The sequence below is a fragment of the Papio anubis genome, chromosome 1 (genome assembly GCF_008728515.1).
Source record: "Papio anubis isolate 15944 chromosome 1, Panubis1.0, whole genome shotgun sequence".
NCBI lineage: Eukaryota > Metazoa > Chordata > Mammalia > Primates > Cercopithecidae > Papio > Papio anubis.
The window spans coordinates 187914822-187935103 of record NC_044976.1 but is presented as its reverse complement, the minus strand read 5'-3'; the positions used below and the strand labels follow the sequence as shown (position 1 = coordinate 187935103).

At 39.8% G+C, this 20282-nt stretch overlaps 1 protein-coding gene across 7 annotated transcripts in view; it reads right to left on the bottom strand.

The window, feature by feature from the left end:
* Window positions 1–422: 422 nt before the first annotated feature.
* RC3H1 (ring finger and CCCH-type domains 1) overlaps window positions 423–20282 on the bottom strand; it is a 101018-nt gene continuing 81158 nt past the window's right edge. For 2 of the 7 annotated variants that reach the window (XM_003893590.5, XM_021930376.2), the window contains 3 exons: window positions 19658–19831; window positions 17825–17940; window positions 7853–15440 (listed from right to left, as the gene is read on the bottom strand). In XM_003893590.5, the coding sequence (XP_003893639.2) occupies window positions 15287–15440; window positions 17825–17940; window positions 19658–19831 (444 nt within the window). In that variant the 3' untranslated portion in view covers window positions 7853–15286. Of the gene's footprint in view, window positions 699–7852; window positions 15441–17824; window positions 17941–19657; window positions 19832–20282 lie in introns of those variants that run through there. The other 5 variants (XM_009194627.4, XM_009194614.4, XM_017952613.3 and 2 more) reach the window with 5 other exon arrangements.

Below are 20282 nucleotides of genomic sequence, written 5' to 3'. Positions count from 1 at the left end.
ACAGATGAGAACACTACTATTCACAAGGGTTATTTGCCCCAAATCGCAAAGCTAGCAGAGCTGAGATTCAAACCTCCTTCTGCTTTTCTCAGAGCTCTTGTGTCCCAGCATGATAGATATGAAAGAAATATCCAGGACTTTCCATGTTACAACCCAGTGTCCAATTGCTTTTCATCTGTTTCTCCTCTGGGTAGTCTCTGTCAAACTTGTTCACAATTCCCTCCAAAACCAGTGCCCAGAAATGAACCCAGGAACTACCACCTTTTCCTTTGTCTCTATCTATCTATCTATCTATCTATCTATCTATCTATCTATCTATCTGGGACTACACTATGCTTCACCACACATGGCTAATTTGTTTTTTGTAGAATCAAAATCACTGTGTTGCCCAGGCTGCTCTCGAACTCCTGGTGTCAAGCAATCTTCCTGCCTTTGCCTCCTCAAGTGCTGGGATTAAAGGCATGAGCCACCACAGTTGGCCGGTCTATCCATATTTTATCTGATGCACATCCCAAATGAGCATACTCACAGCTCAGCCTGGGCATTCGGCACACTAGCTCTTTCTTTTTCCATAGGTCAGTCTATAAGCCACGTGATGAAGATGAGGCTGATCCTAAGCCCTGGAAGTTATCAGCCCAGTTATTCTCTGCCTCTCACCTCTTGGACCCAGCACATTTGGGAAACTGAGATCCCATGCCCTGGAATGAAAGAAACAGACCTATAATCATGTTTCCCGACCAAGAAGCAATGTGCCTCACTCTGTCCTATCCAACACTGCCATCAGTGGTTTGGAAGAAGACACAGTCAGGAAACAGTCAAGGGACAGTGGGTGCAGCGATCATCTGCTGGATCCCAGGCTGCCTTGCCCTCTCCACTACCCTGCTCCGGCAGGTCTCCCAAGAGTTCTCATTGGTCTCTGGGAGTCTTTACCACCATCCTAGTCTCTGGTACTCACTGCACACAGCTCTCCTTGGCTTTTATTATACTATCAAGGTTTGGATGATCCCAGATCCCTTTCCTCTTGGTTCATCTTAGACCAGTTAGACTGGGAAAGAAAAAAAGAGCTTGTATGCTGGGCAAACTAATTTGTGACTGTGTGTGTGTTTACACACACACAGGTATTCTGAAAAGTACTTTGTGTATACTTAAATATAATAAAGACATTTTAGGTTGGACGTGGTGGCTCATGCTTGTAATGATTTGGGAGGCTGAGGCTAGAAGATGGCTTGAGGCCAGGAGTTCAAGACTAGCCTGGGCAGCATAGTGAGATCCTATCTTTACAAACAATTAAAAAATTAGCCAGGTGTGGTGGCGTGCACCTGTAGCCATAACTACTTCTTAAGTCCAGGATTTTGAGGCTGCAGTGAGCTATGATCGCACTACTGCACTCCAGCCTGCACAATAGAGCAAGGCCCGGTCTCTAAAAAAGAAAGAAAAATGATTTATATTTCTTTAAATTAATATTTTCATGGAAATTTCTAATATTTCTAGAACAGGAAATATTAGAAAGAGATAGATATCTTAAGAACTTTTATCACAAAAAAAATTAGTTTTTGAAAAGGACTCCCTACTTCTGTGCGGCACTGTTTTTCTCAATCCTGAGTGAAAACAAGATTGGAAGGCTTGTGCTTCGCTGTGTCAGGAGAAGGTTCGAGGAACCATGAAGAGGAGAGAACATAGCATTTTATTACCCTCTCTTTTTTTAGTTCTTCCTTCAAGATCAGTGATAAAATTCCTCTTTCTCTAGCCCTGCTTCCAGTTCGGTAGCAACTTCTATGAGCAGGTAACTAACTCAGCAAGTCCATGTCCATTGCCTCATACCCTGGGCTGTTCTGTTCTTTCCTTTGGACTCAAGAGTAAGAACTTGGCAGGAAAGAGATAGGACCCAGCTCCTGCGTGATTATTGTATAACTCAAAGCTTAACCCTTCCATGGAAATTTGGCAAAACATTTAGTACAAACAGCCGTCTCCAACTCCCTTGGGTTCCCAGTTTACTAGGTGAACATGACATTTTAATTAAGGTGAAATTAAACTTACCAAAATAAATTCTACATTATCATTTGGCAACATTTAGCTGAGGCTCTCAAGGCATCTCTTTGGAATATGCCCAAATCCTCCTGTTAGGAAGTTCAGTTTTGGCTTCAGGGAAACCAAATCAAAACAGCAAATATTTATTGAACATGTCCTGTGCACACGGCACGGAGCCCTGGATGTACCAGGTACTTGATAAACATTCATGTTTGAAAAAAATCCAGGTCCAGAGTAGTTCTGCTAACTTAATAACAGGAAATATAGCACTTTAAATTCCTCCCAAATAGAAAGTTTAGATTATCAAGTAAGGTAAAAAATGCTTACTCATCCAGAAGAATTGACACTTCGTATGAACGGAAACATTGGGCAAGGGTATTCTTTGGAGGTTGAGCAAGAGAGAGTTGTGTGGGGTCAAAGCTTGTTGCTTTTATATTAGTTTGGGGAGTTGTAGGTGGTGAAAGAAAAATAGCAAAGGGAGGCTGGATGCGGTGGCTCACGCCTGTAATCCCAGTGCTTTGGGAGGCCAAGGCAGCTGGATCACTTGAGCTCAGGAGTTCAAGACCTGCCTGGCTAACATGGCCAAACCCCATCACTACAAACAAAAAAGTAGCCAGGCTTGGTGGCGCATGCCTGTAGTCCCAGCTACCTCAGGAGGCTGAGGTAGGAGGATTACTTGAGCCTGGGAGGTTGAGGCTGCAGGAAATTAAGTATGGTTTAAGGAGATGCATCATGGGTGCCAGGCTGACAATAGGTAGACTTGTGGACTCAATTTAGTATCACCTTGACTGGATAAAGGAACACCTACAAACCTGATAAAGCATTATTTTGGGTGTGTCTGGGAGGGTGTTTCCCAAGGACATTTGTGTGTGAGTCTGAGTGGACTAGGTGAAGTCTCTGAGAGCCGTGACAGACTTTTCTTCTGCTTCCTTGGGCATTAGAACTTCAAGCTCAGCTGAGTGCGGTGGCTCACGCCTGTAGTCCCAGCACTTTGGGAGGCTGAGGGGGGCGGATCACGATATCAAGATATTGAGACTACCCTGGCCAACATGCTGAAACCCTATCTCTGCTAAAAAAAACATACAAAAATTAGCTGGGCGTGGTGATGGGCGCCTCTAGTCCCAGCTACTCAGGAGGCTAAGGCAGGAGAATTGCTTGAACCTGGGAGGTGGAGGTTGCAGTGAGCCGAGATGACACCACTGCAGTCCACCTGGCGACAGAGCGAGACTCCGTCTCAAAAAAAAAACCAAAAAAACAAAAAAAAAACCCACTTCAAGCTTACAGGCCTTTGGACTCCAGGACTTAAACCAGAGACCCTCCAGGTCTTGAGGCTCTCACTTCCCTGGTTCTCAATGTAAAACTGTTGAAACCTCTTTGATAAAGGAAGAGGTTTTCTTGTACATCTGTATTTATGAAAGGTGAAATTTCTCAAGATCTCAGCTTCTGGGGCAGCTGTATGTGCAGTGGTGACCCATTGTGTGTGTGTATTTGAAGCAGGGTCTCACTCTGTCACCCAGACTGGAGTGCAGTGGCACAATCACGGCTCACTGTAGCCTCGACCTCCTGGGCTCAAGCAATCCTCCTGCGTCAGCCTCCCCAGTAGCTGGGACTACAGGCGCAAATCATCACGACCAGCTAATTTTTCTATTTTTTATGGAGACGAGGTCTCCTTATGTTGCCCACACTGGTATCTAACTCCTGGGTTCAAGTGATCCAGCTGCCTCAACCTCCCAAAGTGCTGGGATTACTGATGTGAGCGACTGCACCCAGCTCATTGTAGTTTTTGATTGATTTTGTCAACTCTTAGAGTCATCTGCCACTATATTTCATATGACTGCGATTATAATGCTGGGTGCATAACCAACCACAGTGATATGCGTTTATACATTTTGCTTTTTGACCTACTTATAAACATGGTTCGTCTGCTCTTAACTGTTACATCCATGAGACTGTTGTTATATCCGTGTTTGTTAAATAAAAATATATCATTGCCTATTTTATGATGTAAATTGACCTATGAAGTATTGTCTTTTTTTTTTTTTTTTGAGACGGGGTCTCAAGTCTATCGCTCAGGCTGGTGTGCACTGGTGTGATGATGTGATCATAGCTCACTGCAGCTTCCATCTCCTGGGCTCAGTGATCCTCTGGCCTCAGTCACCCGAGTGGCTGGGACTACAGGGATGCACCACACTTAATAGAGACAGGTCTTACTGTTGCCCAGGCTGTCGTGTTTTCCTGTTTCTCCTTTTTTTTTTCCTTTTTGAGACGGAGTCTCGCTCTGTCGCCCAGACTGGAGTGCAGTGGCATGATCTCAGCTCACTGTGACCTCCGCCTCCCGAGTCAAGCGATTCTCCTGCCTCAGCCTCCTGAGTAGCTGGGACTACAGGAATGTGCCACTATTTCCTGCTAATTTTGTATTTTTAGTAGAAACGGGGTTTCACCAAGTTGGCCAGGCTGGTCTCAAACTCCCGACCTCAGATGATCCGTCCGCCTCCGCCTTCCAGCGTGCTGGGATTACAGGCGTGAGCCACTGCTCCTGGCCCTAAATCTCCTTTTAAAAATTTAAATAGGGCCAGGCGCGGTGGCTCAGGCCGTAATCCCAGCACGTTGGGAGGCCGAGGCGGGCAGATCACAAGGACAAGAGACTGAGACCATCCTGGCCAACATGGTGAAACCTCGTCTCTACTAAAAATACAAAAATTAGCCAGGGGTGGTGGCGTGCGCCCCGGGAGGCTGAGGCAGAATTGCTTGAACCTGGGAGGCAGAGGTTGCAGTGAGCTGAGATCACAATACTGCACTCCAGCCTGGGCGACAGAGCCAGGCTCCGTCTTGAAGAAAATAAATAAATAAATAAATAAAAGTCTTTTAAAGAATTTAAAGTTTTTTTTCCCAAAATTATATCTTTGGAACTTTTTCAGAATTTTTTTTTTTTTTTTTTTGAGACGGAGTCTCACTGTCGCCCAGGTTGGAGTGCAGTGGCGCGATCTCGGCTCACTGCAAGCTCCGCCTCCCGGGCTCACCCATTCTCCTGCCTCAGCCTCCCGAGTAGCTGGGACTACAGGCGCCCGCCACCATGCCCGGCTAATTTTTTTTTTTGTATTTTTAGTAGAGACGGGGTTTCACCGTGTTAGCTGGGATGGTCTCGATCTCCTGACGTCATGATCCGCCCGCCTCGGCCTCCCAAAGTGCTGGGATTACAGGCGCGAGCCACCGCGCCCGGACCTTTTTAAGAATTTCAATATTTGGGGTTGTCTTTTGGGATTATGATCAGCTCCCAAGAGGCATAAATCTGGGCCCTTCATTCCACTGCTTACTACCCTTCTTTGCATTCCCTTTACTTTCAGAATGAAATCCAAACACTTAAGCACGGTCCACAGGCCTCCATGATCTATCTGGCTGTGCATCTCAAGCCACTCTCTCACTCCTTTTCCTCTAGTCTTAATGAACTCCTTCCAGTTTCCACACCTCAGGCTTTCTTCCCTTAGAGAATTCACACATTCTATTTTCTCTGACCAAGTCTCTTGTCTCCCACACACCTCTCTCCCTCTCTCCCATTTTTCAAGTTTTATCTTCAATGCAACTTCCTCAGGAAAGCCTGACCAGCCAGGCAAGGTTAAGTCTTCCTTGGATACCATCTCACTGCTCCTTGCTCTTCTGAGGACAAGTGTGGTTGAAAAATTCTTTGGTAATTCTGTTTAGTGTTCTGTCAAGTTCCAGAATTAAAATTCACTGAGGGTGGAGCCAGTATTTTCTAACTCTTTGTCCTCTACAGGGCTGTGCATATGGGAAGTACTCAATACATTTCTTTAGCAAATACTCAATGGGTATTCAGTGGGTATTTGACAAGTCCACTTTTTGTATGGTGGGTGTTCCAAATAAGGGTGGCAGCCACTTACTGAATGAGTCATCTTGCTGGAAGGCAAGGGGATTTACTAATTAACTACTGAAGATTAGCTGGTTATTGGGATTGAAGCACTAATGGGCATAAAAACCAAATTTCTATTTTTTTTTTTTGTCTCAGCACAAGAGGTCAGAATGTACCCTATTGCTTATGAGCAGGGTAGGCCTAGGTAGTTGATAAAGATGGCAGGGCTAGTTTTGTAATTCCCAGTCCAGAATTTATAATCATTCAGGGATGGCTGCCGCAGTTACCACTGCTCATACCCTGGGCTTTCTTTACTACGGTCCCTTCCCTTGAGGTCAGATATACCAGTGGACACCTACTCGCTAATTGTTGGTAGGAAGAGTAAATAACCTTCATTGGTAATGTGCATTATTGACTTTTTTTTTTTTTTTTTTTGGAGACAGAGTTTCACTCTTCGTTGCCCAGGCTGGAGTGCAGTGGCACAATCTTGGCTCACTGCAACTTCCGCCTCCTGAGTTCAAGTGATTCTCCTTCCTCAGCCTCCCAAGCAGCTGCCTGCCACCATGCCCAGCTAATTTTTGCATGTATTTTTTGTTTTTTAGTAGAGACGGGGTTTCACCATGTTGGCCAGGCTGGTCTCAAACTCCTGACCTCAGGTGATCCGCCTGCCTCAGCCTCCCAAAGTGCTGGGATTACAAGGCGTGAGCCACCGTGCGTGGCTGCATTATTTACTTTTTAAAAAGATTTTAGTTCCTACTTTAAAGGAAATTGCAGCTATTGTCAGTTTTGCATCTTTATTTTAAAAAATGGGTTTTCTTACATAATCATGTTTTACACTGAACAAAAATGCCATTCCTTGGTATCATCTAATGCCCAATACATAATAAAATTTTCCTGTATACAAAAGTCTTCGTATATTTGGTTTGCTAAAATCACCCATGCTGCATTTTTGTATTTCTTATATTTCTTTTAATCTAGAATAGAGTCTCATTCCGTTGCCCAGGCTGGTGTAGTGGTGCCATGAAGCATCATAGCTCATTGTAGCTTTGATCTCCTGGACTCAAGCAATCCTCCCGCCTCAGCCTCCTGAGTAGCTGGGACTACACACATGAGCCACCACACCAAACCTCCTCCCTTTTCTTCTTCATACCATTGAGGTGTTGACTAAGGTATGATCTCTATTAGACAAACTTACTTATATCCACTAACTGCGAGGAATGACTAATGGGTGGGATTTCAGGACAATCAGGAGAAGTCAGTAAGAATGGAAAGACAAGGCTGGGAATAGTAGTTCATGCCTGTAATCCTAGCACTTTGGGAGGCTGAGGCAGGCAGATTGCTTGACATCAGGAGTTCAAGACCAGCCTGGCCAACACGGTGAAACCCCAACTCTACTAAAAATATAAAAAGTAGCTGGGCATGGTGGTGTAGGCCTATATTCTCAGCTACTTGGGAGGCTGAGGCAGGAGAATTGCTTGAACCCGGGAGGCAGAGGCTGCAGTGAGCTGAGATTCCGCCCCTGCACTCCAGCTTGGGCAACAGAGCAAGACTACATTAAAAAAAAAAAAAAAGAATGGAAAGACAAAAAAACATTTTGCATCAGGAAGTTACCATGGCAAGTAAAGACGGTCCTAATTTTCAGAGAAGCCATAAAAACCAAGACATTGGATATTAGCCATGGAGTCTCACTGAGTTGATGCTAGTATCTCAGAACCACTACCCTCACTCCTAATGTGCAATAACTGTGTGACAAATGAAGGAATGTGACGACAGTTTAAGATTGGACTAATTCCTGTGATGTCCACAAACTGGCTACTCCAAGTATGTGTTTGCTCATGCAGATTAGCCATTTCTTTATTTTTCACCTAAAAAAACCCCCTCCATTAAAGAGGTGTAAGAAAGTAATCTCAAGATTAGAGTAAGATGGCTCAGACTCATTCACAAAAAAGAATACACACATTCCTCATTAATTTATCATTTAATATAAATGCTGACAGAAAGCAGATAAAGACCTTGTAGACACTTTCATATATTTACAATCCAAAAGGTGAATCACCTCCTTCTACTTGTTAAAATAAATCCTTTTATCTGCAACTCATGGGAGCCTTAAACACTAATTAGGAGCAACATGAGGCTGAGTCAGTTTCAGGTAATAAAGAAAGGAAATAGCATTTTAACAAAATGGGCATCTTTGATATAAACATGCAAACAAATAATACAAAATTGGAAAAAAATGGCCCTAGTACTCTCAAAAATCAGCAACAAGTGGAAACATGTACTTATTTAGACCCAGAGTTCTGCTACCCTAAACATCTTCCTACTATTTCTTTTTTTCCACCACACTTGTTTTGAAAGCTGCTTAAAAATCAGAAATATTAAACAGATTAAAAACAAGAGAAAAATGGTCTATTTCAAATAGGGTTCTTTTTCCTACTCCAAAAGAACTCTCAGGAGATAAGGTCTTCAAATAAGACTTCACAGTTTGCCAGATCCTAAGGAATTATTCGCAGCTTGTGAAATTCCAATCCATTTGTCTTCACCATTCCAACCTATTTGTCTTCACTTCTCTAAGTTGGAAACACTTGGAAAAAGTAAAATTTCACAAAATTCAGCAATTATAAAATCAGCTGTCACTTTAAGGCTCAATTTTTTTTTTTTCCCCCCAAACAGGTGGGTGGAGGCAGGCAAGAAAGAATAGGGAGCTGCGGCAATAAAAAACAAAAAATGCAAGAAAACTTTAAAAAAATGGTATGTCTACCACTGATTTATAAGGAGATTTAAATTCTATCCAAAACTGTAAGTGATTTCATAAAGTCACTTATAACCTGACTCAAATCTCATGGGCTCCTTTATTAACCAAGATTATTTTTGTCTTGTTAAATATACCTCTGCAGGGCACAATCACTTACAATCAATACGATTGGTAAATTACACAAGCTCTATCCCAAGCAAATATGCACCAATGTTAAAAAGTTATTTTTTTTTTAAAAAAACAAAATAAAACAAAATAAAATCCACCCAAAAAGGTGATAATGACTGCAGAATGTCTCGGGGAGACTGGTATGAGCCTAAAGACCAAATTACCATAGTCAGAGAAAAAGGGCAGAAGGGGTGACAAGGGGAAGAGACCACACACACAAAGAGGAATCTCAAAACTGGAAAATGTTTAAGTGGGTGAAAGGTTTTGTTCATTACCTTAATTCACTTTTTCCATTGTTCTTGTACCCAAAAGTCATAGATTAATCATAAAGAAAGATAATGAGGCCCGTGGACTAATTAATTAAAAAAAAAAAAAAGTTCCTTTTATTCCCAGGAAGCAGGAAGAGGAAAAAGGATGAACAGGGGTGAAGTGTGAAAATTCAGGCCAACGATCCATTTGGAAAAAATAATTCTCAGGACAGCGTCTTAGTTGAATAGAGGATGTAAAAACAATAAGCAAAAGCTAAATGCTTTTAAATCAGAGAACTATTTTATGGGGTAGTTCAGATATTATGAGAATGACAGCCAATCACTGGAGAAAGATTACACAAATGGTGATTACACACACACAAAAAAAACAGGCAAAAAAAAAAAATTAATAATAAAGCAACCAATTATTCCCCCAATAGTTTGTTTCTAATCTTTTTCTCGACCCTTTCATACACTCACTGGGGTGGGGGACCACCTGACAGTTTCCAGTTATAAGATGACTCTGCGTGTACAACCTAAAATGGATGCCAAAGACTTGTGAGCTCTGTCTGCTTAGAGTTAGAACAGAAACAAACACAAATCTGAAACAGTAAGAAAACAAGTCACCTTATCTAGTATAAAATAAACATTAGGATAACAAACTCCACAGGATTTTATTTTTCTAAATACACATTTTTGGACACAATATTATCTTGAGGTTTAAGTTCTTCCCCCTTATTGTGCCTTATTTTCTTGTGAAAATAAAGTTTGTTCTCTAGGGATGTTTTGTTCAGGGATAAAGTTTAGAAGAGTTCAGTGTTTGGCTGAAAATCCAGAGGCTCTGAAAACAAGGATTCCAGTGGTGAGGTAAATCCCTTTATTACAAAAGGATTTCAAAGGGCTCTTTACCCACTTTGTTCAGTGCAGTATTGAAAACATACCTATTAGGAATAGATTATTAAATGGTGTTACTTATTCCTGGTGGTGACAGTCTTATTCTTTATTAACACTATAGCTAGTATTACTTATCAATTATAATCTATTACTTGTGAAAAGATCTTTAGTGAACACAGAAATAAAATCTTAAAAATTCAAATCTTAAGATTTACTTGCTACAATTATAGTACCTTTTGACAAAAACAGCTTTCTTTTTGAAGTGGCTCAGAAAAGCTAAATTAAGAAAATGTTTAATAGTAACTATAATCAACCTACAACTCCCAATAAGTCATTTCAGCAGGAAAATTTCATAAACCTGAGCTGAAGCAACAAATAAATATAAAAATCATAGCTGTCCCAGGTAGAAAGGTATGAATGTGGATCAGCAAAATGGGCACTCAGGTAAAATGATGACAGTAGTAGATTGCTTGCTTGTTCAGGTGCTAATGATGAAAGTAAAATTTGCTTTAGTTTAGTAGCTCTAAAGGATAGGCAGATTTTTCAGGGGAAGAGATCACCTTGCAACACTGTAACCATATCACCAATTAAAAATTTAACACACTTAGACTCTTTTTAGGGGGAAAAATCTAAGTAAACACTGTAGTTAATTTCCAGGTAGGTTATTAATCTCTCCTAAAATATAACTGGGCCATTCCTTTCAATGACATATAAAATCGTTACAGGTGCTTTTTACAGATAGATTTTACAAATAAAACTTTTACTCAATTACTTAAAACGAGCAAAAAGAGAGTAGAAAAATGGTGAGACTGCTACCCACCACGATTTGCATATAAGTGACAGCAACTGAATACTTCTTTACTGAGACGGATCCTTTTTTTTAGTGAAAATATTTTTTCTTGAATTTTAACAATCTGTACATGTACTGACTATAGTTAGTTTTTTCTCACCAGTCACATACTCTAGAATTCCTTTACCCAGACCCATGACTTGACCACAGTGATAGCAGAAGCTGGGGTGGGCACAAATGCTTATACACAACATTATAAAAGATGACATTCACTGGCTTAGAGAAACTGATGAATTTTCATTACTTTTACATCTTATAAGGCTAGCTAACTTTAACAGTTAACTTTAGATAAATCTACTTACACAGTACAACCAACTCACAAATACTAAAAGGTTTCATGATCAAAATGGCTACTACTTCCCCCAAAACCAAAACAGAGTAAAGCACAAGTCTTTGGCTCTCCTTTAAAGAAAACAGCAGGTTACCATTCTTAACCAGACCTTTGTTTGCCTACCAGTAGGGCAAATACCACATTTGTGCATCACTGAGTAATAACACCATTAGAAAAGGCAACTTCACAGAAGTTATTGGCTAAGCGAATTCATTTGAATGCTCTGTTTTGAGGCAGCAAACTGTCACTTTTGCAGATTGGGGAGGGCAGTGGGTAAGTCAAGGGGAAATTACAGGGTGGAAAAAGGTCAAGAAAAAAAAAAGACATTTATGGAAAAATGTGAACTTTGAGCTCCATCCCTGAAGAACTCTGGAAAGTCTGATGGAGTTATATACTCAAAGTAGCAAATGAGAATCATACCAATGTTCTTTTAGGCAAAAGAAATACATGGGAAAGAATAGAAGGGAAGGGAAATAAGATGGGAGAAAGGAATCACCAACATTAATGCTGTACCAAACAATTTTTTAAATACATTCTGAGTAACTGAATATTTGTAGTTGGCATTAGGAACAGTGTCTTATCAACATCTAGAATAATATTACTAGAAATCTAGCTATCTCTTCTTTTAATTAGAAAAGTAATAGGGAATGGATCTTTGGTCACTTCAGCCTCTGCAAATTATCTAAGACAGGACAGTTACTGGACTTATCTTGTGACAAAATTATATATAAATTAGGCAAAAGAGCTACATATAAACCAGAAATGGAATCTAGATGTCTCATTCTCAGTTCTTCTACCCTTTTCTAGAGACTCCTTGAAAAAACAGTATGTCAAAGTACTTTTATATTTCTCACTGTAAATAAAATTCCCTTACCTATATATGAGAGAACACAATGCTTATTACTCCTACCTTAACCCATTCAAAATTGTTCATCTCAGATATCCAATTTTTGCTTTTGAATTTAGTGAAATACAAATAAAGTAATATTTAGAAGAAACTAATATTGTAATAAGTAGAAAACATAGAAACTGTATTTCCCATCTGGTTTCATCTTTGTCTCTAAAAAAACAAAATTAAAAAGCCAGAAGAAATTAATACCTTTTAGATATTGATTTTAAAAAGTAGTTACAGAGTCAAGCAGTTATGCCCAAATATGCCATTTGTCCTTACAGGCTCATGATATCACAGAGAAAAGGAAAAGGAAAAAAAAAAAAAAAATTTCGGGGTGTTAGTGAATTCCTAAAACCGCTGATGAGCACTAGGAAAACTGCAAGATTTTCCATTAAGTAAGGTGGAATGACCAATTTAAAATACATTATAGGCACAATGGGACAACATACCATTCTTCTGCCTTTCTACCCAACCAGATTAGCTCAAGTGTAGGACCATGGAGGGGTACAGCTCGAATTCAGGTTACAATTAAAGAGATTTTTTTCCCCCAAATTAAAATACATGAAAAGAGAAAGATACTATTTTAAGTCAAGTTTATACAGTGACTTTTCTGGTTTTCTTCAGAACAGGAATACTGAATAAATTAATCCCTGCTCCTGCCTACTTCACAGAATCAAAAAGGTGAGAGCCAAGAACAAGTGTATTTAAAGGAAATAAGAACAACAGAAATTGAGTTACTAAAGGGTTTCAACTGATACCCAAAAGGAATCTTTACTTTTATTCTAAACTTAAACAAAAATTAATACCCCCAAATGATCTTCTAATACAAGAATCATTCTGAATTCCAAAGTGAATCAACTGCTTCTAAAATTTAGGATGATCTGACACATCCAAAGGAGAAGATTGGTCCAAATCTGCCTATAAGAAGGTTGTAGTACAAAAATTAGCTGGATGTGGTGGTGCATGCCTGTAGTCCTAGCTACTCGGGAGGCTGAGGCAAAAGAATCGCTTGAACCCGGGAGGCGGAGGTTGCAGTGAGCCGAGATCGACCCACTACACTCCAGCCTGGTGATAGGAGACTCCCAAAAAAAAAAAAAAAAAAAAAAAAAAAAGGTTGGAGGCCAATAATGTTGCCTTTTACAGTTATGCAGAGAAATAAAAAATCTTGGGACTCTGTCAGACATACAAAAGTTTCTTTCCTTCTCCCAATGAACAATAGGCATTTAAAGTGGAAATGTAAAAGGGTTTTAAGTAAAAGTCAAAAAGCAAACAGAAGCCAAAAAAAAAAAAAGCAAAAGCATATATATACACATTTTTTTTTTAAAGAAAAAAAAAGTAAAAAAAAAATTGAAAAAAAAAAAAAAAAAGCCTCACCTTCATTCAGTGCTTCTACCACCTCCCAATCGGTCAATTTATCGCAACAGCTGCGCTCATGCGAAAAAATCCTTAAAACATACCCAATATATATACAGATATAGCTATGTATATATGTATATATATAATATATATAAATTTTTATTTAAATAAAAAAGAAAGCTCGAATCCCAAGCCAATATGTGTATATCAAATCCTTGACCAGCCAGGTCTGTAGGGCATAATCAAATTCAATGTGAAATAGTATATAAACACGGTGCCTTGACTGGGCAAATTAAATAATTGCTACTCAAAAGAGTGTTCTGTTTGGACTCTCCTACTGGTAGGCAATGGAGGACTGTATTACCCTTCCCACCCCCACCACCCCTTTGTTTAACTTAACAGTATGATGGACACAGAGTTTAGACTGAGGTTGTTATGACCTCAGCAGGAGTTAAGGGTTAAGAAAATAAGAAATAAGAAAAATATAAACTCTCGTTTTTACCCAACCAAAGCAATGTAGTAACTTATTACATAACCAGTGCTTTCTAATTTAGTAGTAAAATCCAGAAAGGGAAACTGAAAAAATCAGGCAAATAGATGAATGGAGAGGGCGACTATATCAAACAGTCCCCACTAAACATGTTTTACAGGGTCTTAGTTAAGCACAGACACATGGCATCAGAATATGTGCAGCAGAATAATAGTAAAAAAAATTCCTTACTCTTTTCAACATTTTCATGAAGAAACATTTTCAACATTGGACAGCTAAGTCTATGAAAAATGACTTCAAACTATTTCCTACCTACTTATACTAATGATTCTGAGCAACAAGTGATCAATTCATGAACTATCCTTAAGACTCAATCAGTTTACAAGTAAAACAAAAACATCCATTGAAATGGTTCTATTCATTTTAAGTTCAAATCAAATGTTGCAGTTTTAAAATGTGGTTGATTGTCCTGGTTTTTGAGCATCCTATGATTTCAGCAGAAGTTTAATTTGAAAAGCACTGCTTCAAATTTCCAACCATGAGTTGAATGCAGGCGAATCACCAAACATGTATTTTCAGTGCTAACAAGTTATAGTTAATTCTTAATCAACATTTAAATCTAATTAAATACTGACTCAGCTTTCTCATTATATTCAGAAAATGCAAATGATCCTTAATATGAAAATGAGGACTTCAAAAATTGGTAATTCTCTTTGAAAAGTTGAATATAATAACAAGAAATAAAACCCTCCCAAACAAAAAAAAAATTTTCAATGTCAAGAAAAACATACCTATCCAATGAAGCTAGTGATCTAGAAAGGGATAAAGAATTCCAAAGAACAGCTCTGGGAAAAGTTGGTTTGCTGCACATTTTCTAATAACTCAGTCTAGTACTGTCTGTTTCTCAAGCACCACAGAATTCTCTGAAAGCTGATGTTTTTGGTCTGTTTTAAGTTTACAGGGTGGTGAGAATTGATAAGGACTGGGGGTAAGGAATTATACAAATTATACACTGGGTATGTAATACCAAAATACAAGAAAACCTACTTCATTAAGATCATACAATTAATCAAACAGAGTGTATATATAATATCTTTTTTTTTTTAAAGCCCTGGATCCAAGGCGTCCAAAGTTATTAAAATAAAGTTCATTCACAGAACAAAAACAAATTTAATCTGAATTGCTTGCAGATACTGCTAATTTTCTTTTTCTTTAAATTAAAAAAATGCATTAATGTGAACTATGTGCAGGGTTTGTTTTTAGTAGTGGTGTTTGTGCACATTGCCTCTGGTGAATTTCCTGGATTTCTCTGACCGCTCTTAAGAGAAAAAGTTTAGAAGTTATGCGTTCTCCTACCCCTATGCCCGACAAACTGATTAGGAGCAGAAGATAAAAGTAGGACTCCTCATATTTTAAGGAGCAGAACTGGGAGTAACTCCTGATCTCTGGGAGTCATTGTTATCCCCTCCTCCCTCAGGGTCCTCTGATAGGTTCAGGGAGCTGGTCTTGTTAGATAGGAGGCTGATACTCTCTTGTGTCAAGGCTGATCCATTTGGTACATCACTGCTGACATTTTAAAATTTTGAAAAAGGAGAGAGAGAAAAATGATTAGTACAAAAATATCAACAGGGGATATTATTTAGCATGATAAAAAATATATAAATGGCTTCCAAATTTTAATCTACAGCCCCTTATCCATGTTTTAGCACAGGGTTGGCAAACCAAAGCTAGCCAGGTGCGTATTTTTTTTTCAGGTGTGTATTTTTGTAACTAAAGTTTTATTGGAATACAGCCTGCTCATTTGTTTAGCATATTATCCACTGCTTTCAAACCACAGAGAAGAGTTGAGAATTGTGACAAAAACTTTAAGGCCCATATCTTAAAATACTACCTGGGCTTTAAGAAAAGTACTTATCCCTGATTTAGCAGGTTTGCTACTACAAAAAATAATTTTGAACTCATGTCTATAATCTTAGCACTTTCAGAGGCCAAAGAGAGATCACTTGAGCTCAGGAGTTGGAGACCAGCCTGGCCAACATGGTGAAACCCTGTCTCTACTAAAAACACAAAAATTGGCCTGGTGGTACGTGCCTGTAAAAACCTACTTGGGAGGCAGAGGCACAAGAATTGCTTGAACCTGAGAGGCAGAGGTTTCAATGAGCCAAGATCGCACCACTACACTCCAGCCTTAGTGATAGAATGAGAGTTTGTCAAAAAAGAAAAAAAAAAAAAAAAAAAAAAGCCAGGTGCAGTGGCTCATGCCTGTAATCCTAGCACTCTGAGAGGCTGAGGCAGGTGGATCACAAGGTCAGGAGTTTGAGACCAGCCTGGCTAAGACAGTGAAACCCTGTCTCTATTAAAAATGCAAAAACTAGCCAGGTATGGTGGCACGTGCCTGTAGTCCCAGCTACTCAAGAGGCTGAGGCAGGAGACTCGCTTAAACCCAGGAGGCAGAAGTTGCAGTGAGCCGAGTCTATGCCGTTGCACTCTAGCCTGGGTGACAGGGTAAGATTCTGTCTCAAAAAAAAAAAAAAAAAAAAATTGAATCCAAGATAATGCATGATTTAAAATGTCAAAATCCAGGCCTGAAAGCATTAGAAATTTTTGTTATATATCGTCAGGGGGGCAACTTAGGACTGTGTATTCAAAAGCCTCAAAATATCCTCAGAAAATAATTTAAGATATGCAAACAAAGCATTAATTGTAATACTGTTTATTGTAGGGATGTTCATGGTAGTTGATATGTATCTTTTCATATCTGCAGAATATTGGATGATATAGGACAGTCTGAATTAAAAACCAAGGAGGTGGAGTGCTGGGTTTGTGAAACTAGCAAGAGGCTAAATGCCCACACACTTTAAAAAGACTGGAAAAAGCCGGGTGCGGTGGCTCATACCTGTAATCCCAGCACTTTGGGAGGCCAAGGCAGGTGGATCACCTGAGGTCAGGAGTTCAAGACCAGCCTGACCAACGTGGAGAAACCCTGTCTCTACTAAAAATACAAAATTAGCCAGGCGTAGTGGTGCACGCCTGTAATCCCAGCTACTTGGGAGGCTGAGGCAGAAAAATTGCTTGAACCCGGGAGGCAGAGGTTGTGGTGAGCCGAGATCGTGCCATTGCACTCCAGTCTAGGCAACAAGAGTGAAGCTCCATCTCAAAAAAAGAAAAAAAAAAAAGACTGGAAGGATAATATAATACTCCAAAATGTTAACAAAAGTTATCTCTGAATATTGGAATTACAGGCAATTTAAAAATTTGCCCTTTTCTAAAATTTTCGATTTCCTAAAGCTAATTTTTTATAACATATTTAAGATGGGGGGGTGACTTTATTTTTTCTACATTGAGCATATAGTACTTTTATAATGTAAAGATACAAAGGCTATCTTCGAAATAGATTTAAAAACAAGGGGAAGATGGAAACATAAACAGAAATTTTCCTTTGTTAGGTATTAATAGATAATTCAACCTTGGATCTAAGTTTTGTAACTCCAGATTTATGCAAAAATATTCTTTTTTTTTTTTTTTGAGACTGAGTCTCACTCTGTCACCAGGCTGGAGTACAGTGGCACAATCTTGGCTCACTGCAACCTCCCCCTCCCAGGTTCAAGCGATCCTCCTGCCTCAGCCTCCCGAGTAGCTGGGACTACAGGCACAGGCCCCCATGCCAAGCTAATCTTTGCATTTTTAGTAGAGACGGGGTTTCACCATGCTGGCCAGGATGGTCTCGATCTCTTGACCTCGTGATCCGCCCGCTTCAGCCTCCCAAAGTGCTGGGATTACAGGCGTGAGACACTGTGCCTGGCCGCAAAAATATTCTTAATGTACACAGAATAATGATATTTTAAGAATCAAATTATGTTTATGAGGGTACTTCTGATATGACTGGATAATATAATAATTTCTCTTTTGTGTGTAATTTAATATGGCTACGAAAATCTCCTTTTCTTTACCTGAATGTCAATGTAAGGTCCTCAGCTGGAACCTCGTTTTGTGGTTCTGGTTGTCCATTTTCGGCTTGTTTACTTGTATTCAGTTTGCTTTTCATGTCCAGAGAACACTGGTTTTCCTTTGAAAGAGGAAATAAAATCAGTTATTGTCTATTTAATGGTGTTAATGGGAGAGACCAAATTACAGATAATACAAAGTGATGATCCAGAAATCATATTTAATTTTGTAAAATAACCAAAGAAACTGGCAGACTAAAAGAGTGACATACATAAAAACATAACAGAATACAACCCACTTGCTCACTAACCAAGCTGGACAAAAAGAGAGACAATACCTCAAGCTAACGTGAAAAAAAAATTCACAGAAAAAAACGATAACCTAGAAAGGCGGCCAGGCATGGTGGCTCATCCCTGTAATACCAGCAGTTTGGAGGCTGAGGCAGGTGGACTGCCTGAGGTCAGTTCGAGACCAGACTGGCCAACATGGCAAAACCCCATCTCTACTAAAAATACAAAAATCAGCCAGGTGTGGTGGTGCACGCCTGTAATTCCAGCTACTCAGAAGCTTGAGGCAGGAGAATCACTTGAACCCAGAAGACGGAGGTTGTAGTGAGCTGAGATTGTACCACTGCACTCCCCTACTGGGTGACAGAGTGAGACTCCCTCCAAAAAAAAAAAAAAGAGAAAAAAAAAAAGGCTGGGTGTAGTGGCTCACACCAGTAATCCCAACACTTTGGGAGGCTGAGGTGGGTATATCACCTGAGGTCAGGAGTTCGAGATCAGTCTGGCCAACATGGCAAAACCCCATCTCCACTAAAAATATTAAAAAATTAGTTGGGCGTGGTGGTGGGCACCTATAATCCAAGCTACTTGGGAGGCTGAGGCGGAAGAATCACTTGAACCCAGGAGGCTGAGGTTGCAGTGAGCTGAGATTGTGCCACTGCACACCAGCCTGGGCAACAGTGCGAGACTCCGTCTCAAAAAAAACAACTAAAAAAAAACCCCCAAAAACCAAAAACTACACTAGTGTGGTGGCAGGCCCCTGTAATCCCAGCTACTCGGAAGACTGAGGCAGGTGAATCACTGGAACATGGGAGGCGGAGGTTGCAGTGAGCTGAGATTGCGTCACTGCCCTCCAGCCTGGGTGACAGAGACTCAGTCTCAAAAAAACAAAAAAAGCAAACCAAAGTACAATAAATATCTTTAACATACTTACTGAAAGCAAAAAAACCTGCACACTCAATTTATTTGCTTAGAAAGATTATGAAAACTATGCAACAAAAAAATCATATCATGCAACCTGAGGAACCCCCTAAGATTCAAAATTTACTAAAATGAATGTCTGTGCACTATGAAGCAAATCCTAAGCATATTAATGGATATAGTTCCAAGGAAAGAATGTGCAGACTGTATATCACTCATAACAAAAAAAGGTCATTGTTATAAAGGCTATGAAGCTGGAATATTATTTGGTGAATATATCTTTATATAACACGTTGTCATTGCAAAATAGTAAACACCATCCTATTTGCTTCCCTAATCGGTATGCTAAACAGAGATTTAAGAACTTCCATTAAGTTCTTAAATTAAAGAAGCATTAAAACCTTGTTTTCCCTAAAAGTTAATGAAGAATTCTAAGACAAAGAACACACTCAAACCAAAAGAGAGGAAGGGAATGATAAAATAGTAAGGTAGTCCACCCGCATGATAATTATTTTAAATATTAACCACTCATCAGAGTGCCTTGAAGTGATGATTCTGTAGCTCTAGATAATTCTAGAGCCACATGAAAGATTTCATTTCACCTTCCCCCTCTCTTCCCACCATAACACTTACCATACTCAGTTCCCGTGTTCTCTTCCCGATTTCCCTTTCCACCTGGTGCAGTTCCAAGCTCAACTGCTCACTTGAGATCATTCCAGGCCATTTTGGAGGTGGCGGTGGTGGGGGCTGTGACTGGCCTGCCAGGGTGTTTGCCTCCCTCTGCAACACCAGTCTGTTACTAACAGCCTAGTGCATAAAGCCAAGCACAGAGAAAACTCAACACACTTCACACCATGCACAGAATAACCAGGCTCAATTCCACATCACAGCCTTAAGTAGCTTATCACCCAGCTATTTGCAACAAAAATAATGCAACTGTAAGGCACTGTTCTCTTTGAGTACCATTTGAACAATAAAAGAACAAAACAGGGACATTTAAATTTAGTGAACAGTAATTTCATCTTAAGTATAAATTGCTCTTTGTATTTTCTGATTTGAAAGAGAAGTTGGCTGTGCATGGTGGCTCATGCCTTTAATTCTAGCACTTTGGGAGGCTGAGGTGGGAGGATCACTTGAGGCCAGGAATTTGAGACCCACCTGGGCAATACATCAAGACCTTGCCTCTACAAAAAAAAAAAAAAAAAAAATTAGCCTAGGATGGTGGTGTGGGCCTGTAGTCCTAGCTACTAGGGAGGAT